The 18,987-nt window shown below is 42.3% G+C and overlaps 1 protein-coding gene across 5 annotated transcripts in view; it reads left to right on the top strand.

The window, feature by feature from the left end:
• The window catches only part of Sbno1 (strawberry notch homolog 1), a 76,554-nt gene extending 61,713 nt beyond the window's left edge, over positions 1–14,841 (top strand). For all 5 annotated transcript variants that reach the window (XM_027413914.2, XM_027413915.2, XM_027413916.2 and 2 more), the window contains exons 24-32: positions 77–176; positions 2,243–2,317; positions 3,937–4,083; positions 4,167–4,261; positions 4,336–4,428; positions 6,706–6,843; positions 7,383–7,459; positions 8,202–8,395; positions 9,544–14,841. In XM_027413914.2, the coding sequence (XP_027269715.1) occupies positions 77–176; positions 2,243–2,317; positions 3,937–4,083; positions 4,167–4,261; positions 4,336–4,428; positions 6,706–6,843; positions 7,383–7,459; positions 8,202–8,395; positions 9,544–9,686 (1,062 nt within the window). In that variant the 3' untranslated portion in view covers positions 9,687–14,841. The remainder of the gene's footprint in view (positions 1–76; positions 177–2,242; positions 2,318–3,936; positions 4,084–4,166; positions 4,262–4,335; positions 4,429–6,705; positions 6,844–7,382; positions 7,460–8,201; positions 8,396–9,543) is intronic.
• The last annotated feature ends 4,146 nt before the right edge of the window (positions 14,842–18,987 follow it).

The raw sequence follows: 18,987 nt of genomic DNA, 5'->3' as shown, positions 1-18,987 counted from the left end.
ATGTGGCATTTAAGTGGTTTAAAAAAAAATATCCAAATGTTGAAGCTGCTTAAAACATTTTTTTTTTCAATTACAGTATGGAAGAAATGCTTTGGAAATTGTCATGAAATCCATTGTAAACTTGGATTCTCCTATGGTATCACCACCTCCAGACTACCCTGGAGAATTCTTTAAAGGTAATTTAAAAATGATCATAGCTGGGAATAAAGATGATACTCAGTTGATACACTGCTTTTCTTGGGTGTGTCAAAGCTTGGGGTTACATCCCCAGTATCAAACTAGACATGCTAGTGTATTCCAGTAATGAAACTCAGCATGATGAGGCAGAAGAATATTGAGTTCAGGGCCAACTTGTGTAGTAAGACCATGTATATAAAAAACCGGCATAAGCCGGGAGTTGGTGGTGCATGCCTTTAATCCCAGCACTCGGGAGGCAGACAGAGGCAGGCGGATCTCTGTGAGTTCAAGGCCAGCCTCGTCTCCAGGGCAAGTACCAGGATAGGCTCCAAAGCTACACAGGGAAACCCTGTTTCGAAAAACCAAAAATAAAAATAAAAAAACAGGCATAAAACCAGGGGCTAATAATAGCTCAGCAGAGAGGAACATTAGCTGCTTTTGTAGAAGTCCTGGATTTGGGTCTCAACACCTAGTTAGTAGCTCACAATCATCTCTAACCCCAGTTCCAGGGTATCCAAAACCCTCCTCTGGCCTCTGTAAGAACTGCACACGTGATACCCAGATAGGCAAAACACTCATGCCCATAAAATAAATCTTGAGGGGAGAGATGGCTCAGAGGTTAAGTGCACTGACTACTCTTCAGAGGTCCTGAGTTCAATTCCCTTCAATCACATGGTGGCTCACACCATCTACAATAAGATCTAGTGCCCTCTTCTGTGTATATAATAAATAAATGAATTTAAACAAACAAATAAATCTTGAAAGCCTAGTGTAGCAGCACATCGCTTTAATCTCAGCACTCAGGAGGCAGAGGCAGGTGAGTCTGTGAGTTGAAGGCTAGCCTAGTCTACAAAGTGTGAGCTCCAGGACATCCAGGGTTACATGAAAAAACCCAGTCTTGGGAAGAGTGAGAAGAGCTCTGTGAAGTCTCTTGGGGCATGTTGACTGCTTGTTCAACATTTACCTTTTGCAGTACTTTGCCAGTAGTTCTAGATAAGACCTGAATGAAAACATTATGGGTTCCTTATGTAATTAATCAGGTAATAGCCTAGTTGTACAAAATTGTTGCAATTTTCTGGGTATTTAGATAAATGGTCTCAATAATATACAGGGCTTTCTTGTAAAAAGATAAGATTTGACCTGCGTGTGTGTGTGGGGGGGGGGGTGTTTTTTTTTTTTTTTTTTTTGGTTTTTCAAGACAGGGTTTTTCTGTAGCTTTGGAGGCTGTCCTGGAACTAGCTCTTGTAGACCAGGCTGGTCTGGAACTCACAGAGACCCGGCTGCCTCTTCCTCCTGAGTGCTGGGATTAAAGGTGTGCGCCACCAATGCCTGGCTTGTGTTTTAATTATTTTGAGGGGGTGGTATGGTGAATGTTTACAGCATGTGTGGAGGTCAGAGGACAACTTTTGGGAGTTTTTTCCCTATTACCATTGTAGATTCCAGGAATTGGACTTCATCCTTCCTTACTGACCCATCTTGAAAGCTCTAGTTTCTATAGATCAGGCTAAACCTTGAACTCATGGAGATCCTGCCTCTGCTTCCCTTATGTTGGGATTTTAGGTATGCACCATCACCTGGGTAAATTTTTGTTTACTTATTCTTTCATTCATTTACTGAGACAGGGTTTCTCTGATTAGCGCTGGCTGTCCTGGAACTAGCTCTAGATCTGTAGACCAGGCTAGCCTCGACTCAGAAGGGATGAAACTGCCTCTGCCTTCCCAGTGCTGGGATTAAAGGTGTATACCAACACTACCTGTCTGATAATAAAGGTGTTTCAATGAAGGACTAGGGACAATTTTAGTGCCAGCATCCTAGGGTTCATTCTCCAGCACTACCAAAAACACTAGAAACCAAACAAACCAGACACACAGTGTGAGGTTTGGTGACTTAGGGTTTTGCAGTGGATAGAGATTATTGGGTATTTTGTTTAACAATTCAGTTCAGGTGATTGGAAAGGAGCAAGATACATAGTTTATATCTTAATGCTATAACTTAATCTTATTTAATTAACAGCTCATTGAGTCATTTGGATTTTGAACATTTTTCATAATTTTTTTTCTTATAGATGTTCGGCAAGGACTGATCGGAGTGGGCCTGATTAATGTAGAAGATCGGTCAGGAATTCTTACTCTTGATAAAGGTAATATCACTGTGTGTGCATGTAACTTGTATTAATGGAACCTCCTATAGACTGTTGTGCACTAAAGCCTTACCTCAACTCTGTGAGGGGGCATGCTTATAAAAGTGTGAGTATTAGCCGGGCATTGGTGGCACACGTCTTTAATCCCAGCCACTCGGGAGGCAGAGGCAGACTGATCTCTGTGAGTTCAAGGACAGCCTCCAAAGCCACAGAGAAACCCTGTCTCGAAAAACCAAAAAAAGTGTGAGTACTATTGCTTATTTTTGAAAGCCAGAAGATGACTTTGGAGAACTCTGGTTCTTCCACCTTGCTTTTGAGACAGAGTCTGTTTTAGCTTCTATACTGACTAAGCCAGCTGGCTTGCAAATTTCTGGGTGTGTCTTCTTTGTCTGCTGCCCCTTCCACTGTAGAATTGCTTAAATTAAGATAGCCACTACATCTGGCATTTTTTACTTGTTGGTTCTGGTGATCCAACTGATCAGCTGTGAGTGGCAAATCACTTCTATCAATTGAATCATTGAACTAGCTGTCATATTGTAGTTTTTGTGTGTGTGACACAGCCTAGATTGACCAGACTCAGGCAATGCTTTTTCCTTAGCTATTCTAGTGCTGGGATTATAGGTGGTTCTAGATTGGAACCCAGAGCCTATACTAACTAGTAAAGTGTTATTCCACTGAGTTATCTGAAGCTCTCTTTGTTGTTTATTTGCTCATTTATTTGAGCAGCCAGTGCTCTTAACCTCTGAGATATCTCTCCTAGTGTTTCTCTTTATTTCTGAGATATTGTCTTACTACATGGGCCAGGTTTACTTTTACTTACTCTGTATGGAATTTAGGCCTTGAACCTCTTGCCTTAAACATCTAAATAACCAGGTAAGCTGCATCTGTGTAGCCCTAGCTGTCTTGGAACTAGCTCTGTATATCAGGCTAGCCTTAAGCCCACAGAAATCTGCCTGCCTCCGCCAACCAAGTGCCCTGCATAGGTCTTTGTATATATGAGGGTGTGTGTACATGGAAACCAACCTCACCCAGATTCTCTGTAAGCTCTTAACTGCTGAGTATCTCTGGCTCCAAATCTTTTTTGAGACACAGTCTTCATCCTGTTTCAACTTCCCCAATGCTGGGCTTGATTATAGGCTTACACACTAAGTTTCCTAGCATTAAATTTTAACCCCAAGTTCATCTGCTAAGTTGTGACTCTCAGCCCTGAACACAAAACTAGAATGCCCCCAGCACTGGGGAGGCAGAGGCAGGTGGATTTCTGAGTTCTAAACCAACTTGGTCTACAAAGTGTGTTCTAGGACAGCCAGGACTGGTGCACAGAGAAACCCTGTCTTGGAGGAGAAGGGGGTAAAAAGTCAATAAGTAAATGTAATAGAATATTTGATATTGGTGAACCAATATTCTTACGTGCTTGTGAGCTTGTGTTGCAACTGCTGGTGGCCAAAGGTCGAAAGTGGCAGGTTGCAATAGTGCAGAACCCTTTGTAAGGGCAGTTTAAAAGTTGAGAGGAGGACTAGACCTGAAAGTTTGACTTTGAAGGTTTGCCTAGATAAAGGATAAATTTTTAATTTACCATGGGAATTCATGGAATTTTTCATATAATTTTGTCATTGCAGACTATAACAATATAGGAAAATTCTTAAACAGAATTCTGGGCATGGAGGTGCACCAGCAGAATGCGTTGTTTCAGTATTTTGCAGACACTCTTACTGCAGTTGTTCAGAATGCCAAGAAGAATGGAAGATATGACATGGGAATCCTAGGTGAGTGGGGACAGTTATGTACACTCTGTGCTCCTGGTTCCAGAGTATCTCCCCATTTATATACATCCTGTTTCTTTCTGAAGATCTGGGTTCTGGAGATGAGAAGGTGAGGAAGAGTGATGTGAAGAAGTTTCTGACTCCAGGATATTCAACCTCTGGCCACGTAGAGCTATACACAGTAAGTTTGCAAAGTGGGTGTTGCTTTGCAGTGTCCACACAGGAACTGCATTTAAATCTCTGTGTCTTTCACAGATTAGCGTGGAGAGGGGAATGTCCTGGGAGGAAGCAACCAAGATTTGGGCAGAGCTGACAGGACCAGATGATGGCTTTTACTTATCATTGCAAGTAAGAATTGAATTTTCTTCAAAGTGTTATCAGGAAAAGCATGCTTTTTCTTGGTTTCTTACTTATTTTTATGGCTTCAGAGTTTTGAATTTTTGGGGGTTTTGTTTGTTTTGTTTTGTTTTTCCTTTTTGAGACAGATCTCACTATGTTGCCCTGGCTTGTCCTAGAAAACTCTTGTCACTTAGACTGGCCTTGAATTCACAGAGATCACCATTCCTCTGCCTCTGGAGTGCGCACTCATGCCTGGCTCACCTTAGCCATTAAATTATTTGTTTATTTATTTATCTATTTATTTGTTATTGTGTATAGGTGCACATGCCATTTCAGGCTTAATTTAATTTTGTATGTATAGCATGTTTTGCTTACATGAGCATCTGTATATGGATTTTTTGTTTGGTACTCACAAAGGCCAGGAAGAGCATCAGATCCCCCAGGAACTGGAGTGCAGACAGTTCTGAGCTACCATGTGAGTGCTGGTAACCAACATGGGTCCTCTCCAGTGTTCTTAACCAGTGAGCCATCTTTTAGTCCCACATATCCTGATTTTAAAAACAGTTGTATTTCTGTATTATGGAAGCATTGGGTAGTTATTAGAGTATACTCTGGAGCCTGTCATCTTACTCCTGTGGTCTCTTCTGATCAGTCACCAGTGGGTCGTGACTGCCTGCCTTTTATTTGTTTGTGTGCCTCGTGTTTATTTTATGAAGGCCTCTGTGAACTTGGCTGCTGTTGAGTTTGTGCTTTTGGTACCTCAGAGACATTAGTTGGCACAGATGAAAGCAACAGCAGTACATTTTCTCAGGTTCTAGATATGGAGCCCATCTCCAGCTTATCACTGTGCATCAAGGCTAGCCTTATATGTACATCAGTCTCCAGAGTGCCAGTGCTACAGGCATGTACCACCCACCACACATGGCCAGCTTTTTCCAGTAGCCAGCTTTTTGAAATAATATATTGCTCTTATATTTTTTAATGGTAGTACTATTTGTCTGTATGTTAAAGTAGTTCTACTTGCTGGGCACTGGTGGCGCACGCTTTTAATCGCAGTGCTCAGGAGGCAGAGGTGGGCCAATTTCTGTGAATTGGAGGCCAGCTTGGTCTACAGAGTGAGTTGCAGGACAGCCAGGGCTACCCAGAAAAACCCTGTCTCAAAAAAAAAAAAAAAAAATAGTGGGTTTTTTTTGTTTTTTTTTTTGTTTGTTTTTGTTTTTTTTTTTTGAGATTTCTTTGCTGTAATTCCATGTATAAGAAACAGAAGAACACTTATTCTGAAGGGATCTGTGAAGGTTGGGAACGGGCTCACAAGGTCACACCTGTAGCCAGGAGCTGGAGGAAGGGGCAAATTTTTCTTTGTGGAGTAGCAACTGATGGGGTGTTGACACTAGATAGCCCCACACTTACACGTTGGGGTGCATGATTGGACTCTGGCTGAAAGCAGAGGTCTATGGAGGTCTAGGGAGAATAAGGGTGACTATAATCAAAATACATTTATACATGTATGAAATGCTCAGTAAAAGCCAGTCAGTGTTGGCACACACCTTTAATCCCAGCACTCTGAAGGCAGAGCCTGGCAGATCTCTGTGAGTTTGAGGCCAGCCTAATCTACAGAGCAGGTTCTAGGGCAACCAAAGCTACACAGAGAAACCCATTCTGGAAGGGGGGAAAAAAAAGAAAGAAAAATTCTCAAAAGTAAATAAAGAAGCACACACATACATACATAGACATTACCTACTGAAGGAATGAATGAATGAATGAATGAATGTATGTTTTTAAAAAGTAAATAAACTAGAAAATAGAAACTCATCTAAAAGGGGCGGAGGTGCTGGAGAGATGTCTCGGTGGTTAAGAGCACTGGATGTTCAAACCTGGCTTCGATTCTTAGCACACAAATGGCACCTTACAATTATGTCTGTAACTCTAGTTCCAGGAGATCTGATACCTTCACACCAATGCACATAAAATTGTACTTAACTTTTTAAGTAAATTATTATATATATGCATATATAATAAAGGATTATTATTTATTTATTTTGGTTTTCGAGACAGGGTTTCTCTGTATTGTTTAGGAACCTGTCCTTGGTAGACCAGGCTGGCCTCAAACTCATAGAGATCCACCTGCCTCTGCCCAAGTGCTGGGTTTGAAGGCCTGCAGGACTACCCACCCTGCATGGTGTTGTCTTTTGAATTACTGAATTTGTTGCTGTGATATTGTAATAGAATAATTTTAATTGTGTAGAATCAAATGTTTACATATTTTTTCAATTGTTCTTTTAATAGATAAGAAACAACAAAAAGACTGCAATCTTGGTTAAAGAAGTCAACCCTAAGAAGAAACTATTTTTAATTTACCGACCAAACACTGGGAAACAACTTAAACTAGAAATTTATGCTGATCTGAAAAAGAAATATAAGAAGGTATTTTCTCACACACAGTAATGTGTGAATGCTTGCTTCATGATAGGAAACTATATTAGCTACAATTCCTGGGTTCAAGGATGGTCATTTTACTACAATAGCAAGTTTTCTTTTACACTGCTGGTGCAGTTTTGATGTTACTGCCCATTGAGACAAGATGAGCTTGTGGCTCTCCATGGCCAGATCACAGTGCAATGGTTTGGTACAGGGATGTCCTTCCTACCAGCCTTTGATTTGTGATGAGCATGCCATATGTTTTTATCCTACAGATTTCCAGAAAATAGTTAATTCCTGTTCTTCCAACATTATGTGTATACTTTCTAAAAGTATTGCCTTAACTTTCTGGAAGTAACTGTATTCAACTAGCTCTCTGCAAGGCTTCCCAAGAGGCGCCTCAGTTACCTGTGGTATTTACATTCTGCTAGTAGTGGAAGCTAGGCTTTCTGATGAAGATGGTTTTGTTGTTGTTGACTGCTTATGGAATTAGTAACCAGGTTAGGTGTTCAATTGTTGCAATGGGGTTTTGCTTTGTCTTGCAGGTCGTCTCTGATGACGCTTTGGTACACTGGCTGGATCAATATAATTCCTCTGCAGATACCTGTACTCATGCATACTGGTTGGTGCTTCCATGTTGCTTCAGTGTGTGTGTGTGTGTGTGTGTGTGTGTGTGTGTGTGTGTGTGTGTGTGTAATTTACCTGACACAATGCAGATAGAACACCCACACACACATAAGGAAAATCTTAAAAACTAACTACATAATTGATGTGTATACATACTTGTATGATATTCTTGTGAGGCACACATGTGGCAGTCAGAGTACAACTCTATTAAAGTCGGTTCTCTCCTTCTGCCCTTTAGAGTCCAGGAATCAAGTTCAGGTCCCTGGGCAGCTAGTGCCTGTTCTGGAAGAGCTACCTCTCCACCCATTTTGTTTTTTCTTGTATTAAATTTATTTTAATTTGATAATTTAGATACCTCTGTCAGTGAATTCAGAAACATTTTGACTGTACTGTAACTGCTTTTTCTCAGTTCTTACATTTATTTGTGGTACTTGTACTCCACTTGCTTCAAGTCAGACTTGAAGCAGGGACTGGCGGGTGGTTTTCATAACAAGCACTGTGAAACAGGGTATTGAAGTGTCAGAAATGTGTAGATAGTAACCAAGTATGTAGGAAGGCCATCCTCGGGCATAGCTGAACTTGCAGAATTGGGACACCTTAGATTTGGAAAGGATAAACTAGTAAGCACTAGGGATGTCCTAGGAAAAAGTCATGGAACTATTTTCCTTTTTAAGTATGGCTAGGCTTTGCAAGTGTATGCATGTTTCTATATATATTTTTCTTTCTGTGTTTCTTAGGCGTGGCAATTGCAAAAAAGCAAGCTTAGGATTGGTATGTGAGATAGGTCTCCGTTGCCGCACATACTACGTGTTATGCGGCTCAGTGCTGAGTGTCTGGACAAAAGTGGAAGGTGTTCTGGCCTCTGTCAGTGGCACAAATGTGAAAATGCAGATAGTGCGACTAAGAACTGAAGATGGACAGCGGATTGTAGGTGAGCTGCTTTTTTGTTTTGGTTGTGGTGGGGAGTGAGATCCTTCCCTATTATTACTATTATTATTATTCACTTCTAACATCTTAAGATTTGTTGCATATTTATCTCCTATCAGTTCTAGTAGTGGGCACAGAACATCAGAACATGCTGTCCATTCTACAAGGTTGAGAGCAGTTCAGCCTGGTTTATGCCTTCAGATCCTCGGGTGCTGGGATCACAGACAGGCACCACCATAATCACTTGTACTTGATCCTTGTGTTAGGTATTGTGATCTGTCAGTAGTTGTCTCTGACACCACTCTCAACTTGTCTTGACCATTACCCTCTGCTAGTCTCTCCTCTGGTTATGACCTACTCTTTCTCAGGTGCTGCATTCAGTCATGCAGGCTAGGTCAGAGCACTGTGGTCAGCTATAGATGTCCTACACCGATCCTTGCTGACAACCCTTTTTATGTAGTGAGAAAACTGCTTGCCAGTTAGTAAACTTTTTTTCCCTTCAGGTAGTTGTGGTTGTAAAAGTTTCATATAAATGAGTTTGTAGCTGCTGGTTTCTTAAAAAAGGAAAAGCATACACACTTCAGAGGCAGATGGATCTCTTGAGTTCGGAGGCCAGCCTGGTCTACAGAGCAAGTTCCAGGACAGCAAGGACTGTTTGTTACACAGGAAAACCTTATTGGGGGAGGGGAACACACTCAGCTGCTACATTGGGTTCAGAGTCCCCACCGGGTAGAACTGAAATTCCCTTTGCTGGGACCTCTGCCTCCACTTGCCTTGTGCTCTTCTGTGTCCATCTCTGCTGATGACTAAGGTACATTTTCACCCTCTATCTTAGAGTAATTTTACACCTTATTGACTGGCAGAAGGAAGGCATTGTGCCTGCAGGGACTATGAAGTTATGAAGTGGTTGATGGGAAAGTGCTGCACTGCACACTTGAGTTTCTTCCTCAGGAGATGTTGTTACACTGGGCACGTGCGTGCGCATGCCTCCATAGTGAGGCATCTGGGAGTCTCCCAGGAACAGCTTGAGTCCAGTTCTGACCACCTGTCTGGTTTCTGAAGGAGGCTGGTTTGCAATCCTTTGTGAAGATGTGCTAATATACAGTACCTTCTGCTGGATCCTACTTCATAGATTCTCCTTGCTAATTACAGGTTTGATCATCCCGGCAAATTGCGTGTCTCCTCTTGTAAATCTCCTGTCAACTTCAGATCAGTCTCAGCAGCTCGCAGTCCAACAAAAACAGCTGTGGCAGCAGCATCACCCACAGAGCATCACCAACTTGAGCAACTCGTAAACAGCAGCAGCTTCCACGTGGTGTTGAATGCTGTGAGAGCATACCACTTGCATAAAAATCAGGGACAGTTTCCAAAGAATTATTTTTTTTTTCCAGTTGTGCTCTCTAGTTAATTTGGGGGGTTAAGGACAAACCTGGAATAGGCAGCAACGCTGACAGCAAATGGAGTGGAGGGGACACGTGTCTTTCCTCTTGCTTCCTTGGGCTGCCTGTGCTCTTTTACTTTGGGTGAACAGAGCGGATGTGTGTGTGCGCGCGTGTATGTTTCAGTCTGTGAGTTTGTTAAATGCTACAAGACCACAGTTGGTTGAAAATGCTTGGAACTTCCCATACTGGCTTTACTTTTCCTTTCTACAGTGCTCAGGGTTAACACAGTACATCCTTGTCGTTACTGTGGGAGTTCCCCGGATGCATGTGTTCCAAGTCTCTAAATACAGAATATATATATATTGGTTTCTTTTCCAACTTAAACAATGTTTCCTACAGCATGAAGTGAAGGGTTGCGTGCCATGCATTCAGGTTCTTTTGTAGCTTTTGTTGGCAGTGCATGTCTTTGAAAGCATGTGTAATCAAGATTACCACAGAAGTCACGTGTGGAGAGAAGCATTGGAGATGTACAGCATTGGGTATTGCATTTCTAGTGTTGATACCTGAGTGTTGCTTCTAACCCTCAGCCCTGCCCACTCTTCCCTGTCCCAAGTTTCTTGTCAAAGTAGTAAGTACATACATTTTTTTTTTTTTTGTGATAAGACTCTTTAAAAGTTTATTTTAATGTGTTAATAGTATTCCTAATTTGTGCTACAAAAAATGGCTGTGACCCTTTTCAATAGTTACATTTTCCTTAACTTAAACATAGTTTTAGGAAGAATTGTAATTGGCTTCCATCTTGCACACAATCTTTTTTACTTCATTATCTGAATCTGCTTGGTCATTCAAACCGGAAACCGTACCTGAGTTGTAAACTAGACAGTGAGAAAACACTTGGCTTCTGCTGTATGTTGTTGTTGTTGTTGTTGTTACCCAGTAACTTGAATATTGTTTAATGTGCTATAAGACATTGTAGAGATTATCTCCAGCTGTTAAAAATGGTAATGTACAAATGTGAATAGACACTTATCTATAACATGGGTAAGTTTTGTTTCGCCTATAATAGATGTTTATAAAAAAAAAAAAAAAAACAGTGAGGGGACAATTGGTCTTTTTGTTTTTTCTCCCAGCCTCCCCTCCCCCCATTTTTTCTACCCTTTTTTTGCTTGCACAGGTTGCACTATTGAAAAATTGAGATTGTATAAATCTGGTTAAAAGCTACAAGATATGAAAATCTTGTAGATGTTGAATAAAAAGTTATTGTACTAATGAAGTGGACTCTTGTTTAGGCCCTCACTGGGGACTCCAGGCCTAGGTAGCAGGGCTCTGTAGAACTCGGCGTGGCCTTAGCCTTCCAGGTAGCCTTAGAGTCTGACTGAAATCTGAGGTGATCTTAAGGACGGGGTAAATGATGGTACTTTTGAATGTTTTTCAAGTTGAATCGTTCTCTTTGTAGCTTTTTAAACTTCTCAAAGTATTGGGTGAGGTGTGTGTAGTGACAGAAACCTGATGGAGCACTTGGGGCTCTCATTCTCTCAAGTTTCTTTGGTTAAGTTTACCGTAATATTGTTTCAGATTTATTTATTCTTAGTGCCTCAAAGAACAAGTGGAGAATGGTTTTTGTTCTTGGTCACATTTTGCCCAGTGGATGCAACTTTTATCCTCATTCCGTGTATCTCAGGCTGTGATCTCATGAGCATCAAGCAGGATCTCTTTGTGGCCTAGGTCCAGTTGGCCACTAAGAGTAGAATTGTGTCCCCCTTCACAAAACCTTTGAGCTTTTGTTTTTGAACTGGTGGACCATTCATCTTTCTTTGGAATGTTAAGAAAAAGGCCTAAGGAAGGGCTTGGCTTAACTCACTTTCTCCGTGAGACCAAATCGCAGAGGTTGGGACAGATGCCATGTTCTAAGCTGTTGGTGCCACCCTCTTTGCATGTGCAGATGTCTGTTTTGGTGGGTCCTGGCTTTTCTGATGCTTTTAAAGCAACACCTACAGGATTTCTCTAGCAAGTGGTTAGTGAGCACCTCACCCAGTGGTGATGCTGTGACATGTGCTCTTGGAGTAGCCCAGTCTTGGTAAGGGGTCTGCTTGTGTTCTGTTCCTGATTTTTGTTGTTTAATAAGAAAGGCCCACGAATACTAGGCATCTGGAGGCCCTTTCAAAGCAGACTTGAAAAGGCAAGTGGTGTGGGAGGGCAGAAGCTGAGTCACCTTTGACCAGTTGAATGTGTGTGACACCTGGGGTTGATGCCCAACCCCTCTTGAAGAGATGAGCATGTGCTATCTGCACTGTGCCCAGCATACAAGGGTTTCTTGTGTCATAATCTAAGTCTTCTCAGCCACTGTCACATAAAGTAGGTCCAGTCTCCCAGTGGATCTGAATGCCATGTCTGCATCCTGGGGCGTCACTTAACTCTACCCACCATAAGTCCTTGGCCTCTGTGATGCCTTTTCTCCCACTTAAGCAATACAGCTCTGAGCAGCAGATCCTATTGTTGGTCCCATCAGTGTTTTCAGAGTTTACAGTCCCGATTGTGCTGAAAATCACTCCAGGTTCCATGCTGCTCAGGTATGCTTGCTAGGGAGGTTGTGTCTCCCTCCCCTAGCAACCTCTGTGCCACAGGCTTGCCTTGTTTGTGGTCAAGTTAGAGAGCTGTCAGTGGTGCAGAGTCAGAGAAGTATTAAAAGTGTTTATGTAAACATAAGTTATCAGAAAGCTAGGCAGGCTAAGCAGTTTTCTCTTTTTCTACTAAATTGCAGATCTGCTTTGAGTGTTTGCTTTTTCCTGTATGTATAGATTAGCAAGAACTTGTATCCAAAGCACTGTAGTAGCTGTAGGTGTGTACATATGTGTATTTATTCTTACTCAGCACTTAAGAACCTTTTTGAGTTGCAACAATAAAACTTGTAATTTGTTCTGTCTGTGGAAAGAAAAGTTCTAGATTACCAAACTCCAGAGGAGTTTGGCTGTAGCCTTTATTTGCTGATCTCCATGCCATGATGTTAGAACAACTTCTAAGAAACCAGAGAAGGGGAAGGAAGACATCCATGTACAATTCTCATCCTGTCCTCCACTTTCCATATTAGCACAGGGGCTGCTGTGGCTCACTTGAATGCAGGTGGAAACATTCTCATCCCATGAGACCTTATCCAGGGATCCTGATTTTATAGAGGGACCTTTATGGGCTCTGGCACTTGCTAGGAATGGTGTCCCAGAAAAGCTGTCCTTGGGCCAGGATCCACACAATGAGTGTTTAGTTAGTTGAGGAATACCCATGGCAAAAGAAACACTGTGTTGGTGTGTTTGTTAAATGTCCTTCTGATGTATGTGGACTCTGATGAAAACATACATATACACACACACCTCATAGGTAGGTGCTTTGGCACAGTGTACTGAAATGAGCCAAGCATTCCATGTCATGGATGCAGCTTGTCAGAAACCATTTGCAAGAAAATCTCTCAACAAGGCTAGCTATCTAAAGCAAGAGTGCCCACCCTCTGTTGTATGCTGTACATAATACATGTGTACATAATAAGTGTATAGGGAAGTGTGAGTTCTTCTACATGTCAAGTGTAAATCTTGTAAATCAGGGCCCCGTTTACTTGTTCTTATGCCTCCTCTTCCTTTCCCTCCTATTTATTCTTTTATGGACTCCCATATGGAGCATCTTATTATTATTATTTTTTTTTTTTAATTTAGGAAACTGTGGAAAGCTTCTTAGCTGAGTCAGTAATTGTGTTTAGAGTTCATCTTTGTCTCCTGGTTGTAGGAGTCCTCTTGCCCACGTTGCCCACACACCTGGCTGTGCTGTCTTAGGATGCACCTGAGCACTGCTCCTGACCTGTCACCATGTGACTGGTTGTGCTCATTTTTGTTATCTGGAAGCTATAGTGAGCCTGATGCTTTTATATTTAAGGAGAAGCTTCTCTAGATCTCTCTTGAGCTCCTTTAACATCTTCAGTGTGTCTGCAGCCAGCTGCAAGCTCAGTAGAAGCCTGACATGACTGACTCTTGCCTTTATTGAGTCCTGCTCCAGTCCCTCAGTCCCTGCCACCTGCCTGACAGGAAGACGTTGCAGATAGTTCATTGGCTCATGACTTGGCTGCAAGTTTCCTGTGTATAAGAAGTTGGATTTTTGTGGCCCCACAGATGACAAGCAGATTACTTTATGACAAACACAGTAATCTGATTATAACTGGTCACAAATATTTCTTAGTACATGACAGATGACCTTAGAGAACAGCTGTCATCCATTCTACAATAGTTCTACTGTAGAAGCTGGCACAACCTTCAGCACACAAGACTGTTCAGTGTTAGGGTCTCACACCTGGCGGGATGAGCTTTAAGCAGAGATGCTGAGTTCTGGGGCATTGATGTTGGTGCTGAAGGCCCGGTGAGGTCATGGAGATGGTGCTGAACCTCACCTAGGGCACAGGAGTGGGGTTTTATTTACAGGCCTTTGTACCCTCAAAAAACACCCTCTGTAATTCTCAGGAAAGTTTTCAGTGAACATTCAGCTTGGTAGACTTGATGACACTTTGAAAATTGCCTACATTTGGCTAAGTCTTTGGAACTTAGTTGTCATGATTGAAGGTCTGTCACAGATTGCTCCAGCAGGAATACCTCCACCCCATCTCCCTTCCTTTGTGTCCTGCAGCAGCAGCCAGCCATCTGTAGAAATCTAGCAGGGCACAGATAGGCCAGGAGTTCTACAGCAAACAAATACACCTTTTAGTGTGGAGAGAGAAGAGGTGGCGGGTACATTTGGGTTTTGGGTTTGGGTTTTTTTGTTTTTTAACTTCAGGCCGCCTTGGGGTTGAGTAACAGCGTGCAAGTCCCTTGGGGAGAGTTAATCTGGCCTTTCTGCTTCTGGTCCTCTAACCCAGACCCTACCCAAAGGGCCTTGTAAGCTTGTGCTGTGCAGATAGGTGGGGTGACACTGAGGAAGGTAAAGAAACTTGAGCTGTTCCTCTGGCTCTACCTACTTATGAGACTGAGGGGTCTTTTTACATTTTTCTTAACATAGCACAGTGCAGCCTCACCACTAAAAAAAAAAAAAAAAAAAAGAAAGTTCACCCTGTTAATAGTTTTTACTGAATTTGCAAACTATTACTGCTTTTCAATAACCACTTTATCATCAGCCATGAGAGGTGGGAGAGGTGTACTGTGTCTCTGCAATAAAACTTGTGCCAGGTTCTACCTCCTTGCGCAAAGGGTATTTTGTATGTAGGCACTGGTCTTCCTCATCTGACACGGTGCATCTGGGAACATCTGAAGGAGTCCAAAGACCTGAAACAGAGTCTCATGTGAACTCTCGGTGGCTTCTGGTTTCCTCAGTCCTGTTTGTATTGCTGCTCTGCACAGGAGTGTCCATCTGAAGGAATGCTACATGCTGTTCCCACGATGCCACATTGCTGCCTTCAGCCTCTCCTGGGAACCTGCTCCCAAGTGTCCAGACCCAGTGCTGCCGTCATTTTGATGTGTAACTTTCAAGTTCAGTCTCATGCAATACAAGTGTGTCGGCTTCACTGAGCAGGGTCCTTTCACCCTCAAGTAGAAACACTCAATCTTCACACTGAAAGTACTCTGTATCTAGGTTTTGGTTGTGGTTTTTTCGTTTTTTGTTTGGATTTTGTTTTCTGTTTTGTAAAATTCTTAAATAAAATGAAACAGTTAAATATCCTTTTCATTCTGGTGTTGTGATGTGGTTTTATGGCACCTGTCACCCTGTGTCATTAACCTCCCTCACCTCAAAGTCTTGTCCCTTGGCAAGGGTTGAAGATTTTATGTTGGTGGTTTGAAAGGGTTTCTGGAGGTCTGGCTAGGCATAGACCGGTGTGTGATAGAATACTTATTTTGTGTGTGCAAGGAAGGTTTTTGGCCCCATTACCATAGAGGCTAAATCATGGAAGACACTATAAGGTAGGCATGGGGTTCTCAAGGTTGTCTTCTGACCTCTGCACATGTGGCATTGGACACAAAGATGCACCAAAATAGCAAAATAGACATAAAGATAGCTGACTTGCCTGTGTGACCATATTGGTTGACTCTGTAGGCCTGGGCTGTGGCTTGACATTGGCTGCAAAGGCAAGTGTGGTGTTTAGGGAAATCTAATCTGTCACATACATGTCACAGCGTTAATTGAACACTATAAAAGGAATATTAATTTTTTTACTCAAAACTTGACTAAATAATACTGTTTGAAGACAGGAAAGAAATTCTAGTGTAAAATTGTTTATTATGTTTTGTGTGTAGTTCAGAAAATACCATGTAGGAGTTGGGGTTCTGGGTGGCTCAACAGGCTGGGCATATTTGCCCACATCTTTAATTCTACCCAAGTAGGTAGATTTTGGTGAGGTTTAGACCAGCCTAGTCTACATAGCTAGTTCAAGCCACCGAGGGCTGCTAATGAGACTGTTCTTAGTAAAGCCAAGGATGGCTCATCAGGTAAAGGTGCATGCTACCGAATCTCCAGAGACTCATCCTCTGTCCATGTATACATCAGTGCACATGGTCAAACGATAATATAATTCTTAAACAGTTTAAAATGTGATGCTGGAGAGATTGATCAAGGCCAAGAATGCTAATTGCTCTTGTAGAGGACCTGGGTTTGGTTCCCAGCACCCACATGGTAGCTCACAACCACCTGTAACTTCTGTGCCAGGGAACCCAATTCCCTCTTCTGACCTGAGGCTACCAGATGTGTACTGGTGCACTTACACACATGCAAGCAAAACACTCATACATGTAAAAACAAAAACAAACAAAAAAAAAAAGTTTTTTTTTTTGAGACAGGGTTTTGCTGTCTAGTCCCATCTGTCCTGGAACTTATTCTGTAACCAGACTTGCCTCAAACTCAAAGAGATCCACCTTCCTCTGCCTCCTGAGTGCTGGTATTAAAATCATGTGCCACCACTGCCCATAATAAAATAAACCTTTGAAAAATTTTTTAAAAGTTAAATTTTGTGGGCCTGGTGAAATGGTCCCACAGATAAGTCACTGCCAACAACCTTGACAACCTGAGTTCAGTTCCTGAACCTATCTATGTAAAGGTGGAGAGAGAGCCTACTGCATTCACATGTATGGACATGGTATGCATGGGACCACATAGAGACTTTGTTTTTTGAGATAGGTTTTCTCTGTATTGCTTTGGAGGCTGTCCTGGAACTGGATCTGTAGACCAGGCTGGCCTCAAACTCAAAGAGATCCACCTGCCTCTGCCTCCCAAGTGCTGGAATTAAAGGCGGTCACCACGAACGCCAGGCAGAAAGACATTTTTTAAGGTAGCTAATAGATTTGATGCCTTAATTCATGCCAAAAAGGTAGGAGGAATAATTGTACAAAGGTTTTCACCTCCCAGCCTAGCTGCTTGTTGAGCTGCTCACTCTGCTCTACTTAGGAAAGCAAACTGTTCCCCCTTCTCTCTTTTATAAGCATGTTTCCCGGGTACTTGGAGCTCCACTGTTTTGTGAAAGCTCCCCTTCACCATTTGGCTAAACAGCATGACTTTCTTTCCTGTTTCCCCATTGAGGCGCACTTCCAAGCAGCTGCAGAGTTTGACAGCTTGATTACTTGGGGTGTTTCTTTGAAATACTAATAAAAAAGTAACAATTGCACATGGAGTTTGGGAGGTCAAAGCAGGAGGATCTCCAGTTGGAATTTAGTCTGGGCTACATATAATGAAATCAAAGGTAGCCTAGGCTACATAAAAAGCCCTGCGTAAAAAATAATAAAAATAAAAATTTGAGTATCTTGCCGGGCGTTAGTGGCAAATGCCTTTAATCCCAGCACTCGGGAGGCAGAGGCAGGTGGATCTCTGTGAGTTCCAGGCCAGCCTGGTCTCCAGAGCGAGTGCCAGGATAGGCTCCAAAGCTACACAGAGAAACCCTGTCTCGAAAAAACAAACAAAAAAATTTGAGTATCTCAGTGTTTGAGTGCTTGTTTAGCATATTTGAAGTCCTGGTTTCAACCCCAAATACCACCAAAAAGATACATAATGGTAATTAGTTGAACTTTTTTTTTTTAAATAACTAGCCCAGTCTTCATAAAGAACCTCCTCCATCTTTGTGTTTTCTCCTGCTTGTTCACTTTGACTTCATTCTTTGTAGCATTTTTTGTGTCCCACATCTACTTTTAACCTCACTCTAGTTGCCCTGGCCTGGGTACCATTACTGACTATGATCATTCTTGGTGATGGTGGCCAACCTGGGGATTGTGGGATGTTCAGCAGCTTGCCTGGCCTGCACTGGTCCTGTAGCAGGAGCGACACACTTCTTCAGCCCCAGCTGTAAAAGCCCAGAATATCCATAGACATCGCCAGATGTCCTCTAAGGGACAAGATCACCCTTGCTTGTGAAATTTCCTTGCCCTGGAAAATTAGCCATGAAGAAGCAAGAGTGTGTGTGTGTGTCAGTGCGCGTTCGCGCGCGTGCAAGCACTTATGGGTGTGCATTCACAGAGAGCAAGCCTTCTGAACAAAGGGCACCACCCTGAGAGACAAAATAAAACAAATGGTAACTCTGCCAAGGGTTGGAATATGTACAATACGATTTCCATAAGTATGAATATTTATCAGCTAGTCATTTGAGAGCATGATGTAAAGAAGCCATCTGTGGAGGCCTTTATGGAGAGAAAAGAAGCTAAAAGAAATGTGCAAAATACTTATTTTTAGAGTCCAGTTCTCTGAAAGCTGCCCACTCTGGGTGGTGCGTGCTCTCTGGGTTAGATGTGAGCCCACCATTGGCCCCAGAGAGGCCACTGAGTTAGAGAATGGTGTTAAATATCACCAAGAATCAAGATAAGATGGCTAGGCAAGTCTTCAGTTAGTCTTGACTATTGGATTTTTTTTTTTTTTTTGATTGGTTGGATATGTGTGTACAGGTTCACCTGTGTGGGCATGTGGTGAGGGGGTTTATGGAAGTCAGATGTTGGCAATGGGTGTCTTTCCATTGCTCTCCACCTATGGAGGGAGAGTCCCTAACTGAACCCAGCTGGCCCTGAGATCCCCTCTCTACTTACCATGTGCTAGAATTACAGGTGAGTTGTCACACCCACACAGCATTTTTTTTTTTCATGGATCCTGGGAATTCAAATACTGGCCCACAACCTTGCAAACAAGTGTTTTTTATATGGATTCATCCTCCAATCCTTATTCATGATAGATGACAAGCAGATGAGAACACACAGGGAAGTGGCTTCTCTTTAGGCTCCTG

This window comes from Cricetulus griseus, chromosome 4 (assembly GCF_003668045.3).
Source record: "Cricetulus griseus strain 17A/GY chromosome 4, alternate assembly CriGri-PICRH-1.0, whole genome shotgun sequence".
NCBI classification, from domain to species: Eukaryota; Metazoa; Chordata; class Mammalia; order Rodentia; family Cricetidae; genus Cricetulus; species Cricetulus griseus.
Note: the sequence above shows the minus strand (reverse complement) of the source record. Positions and strands in the feature narration are given on the sequence as shown.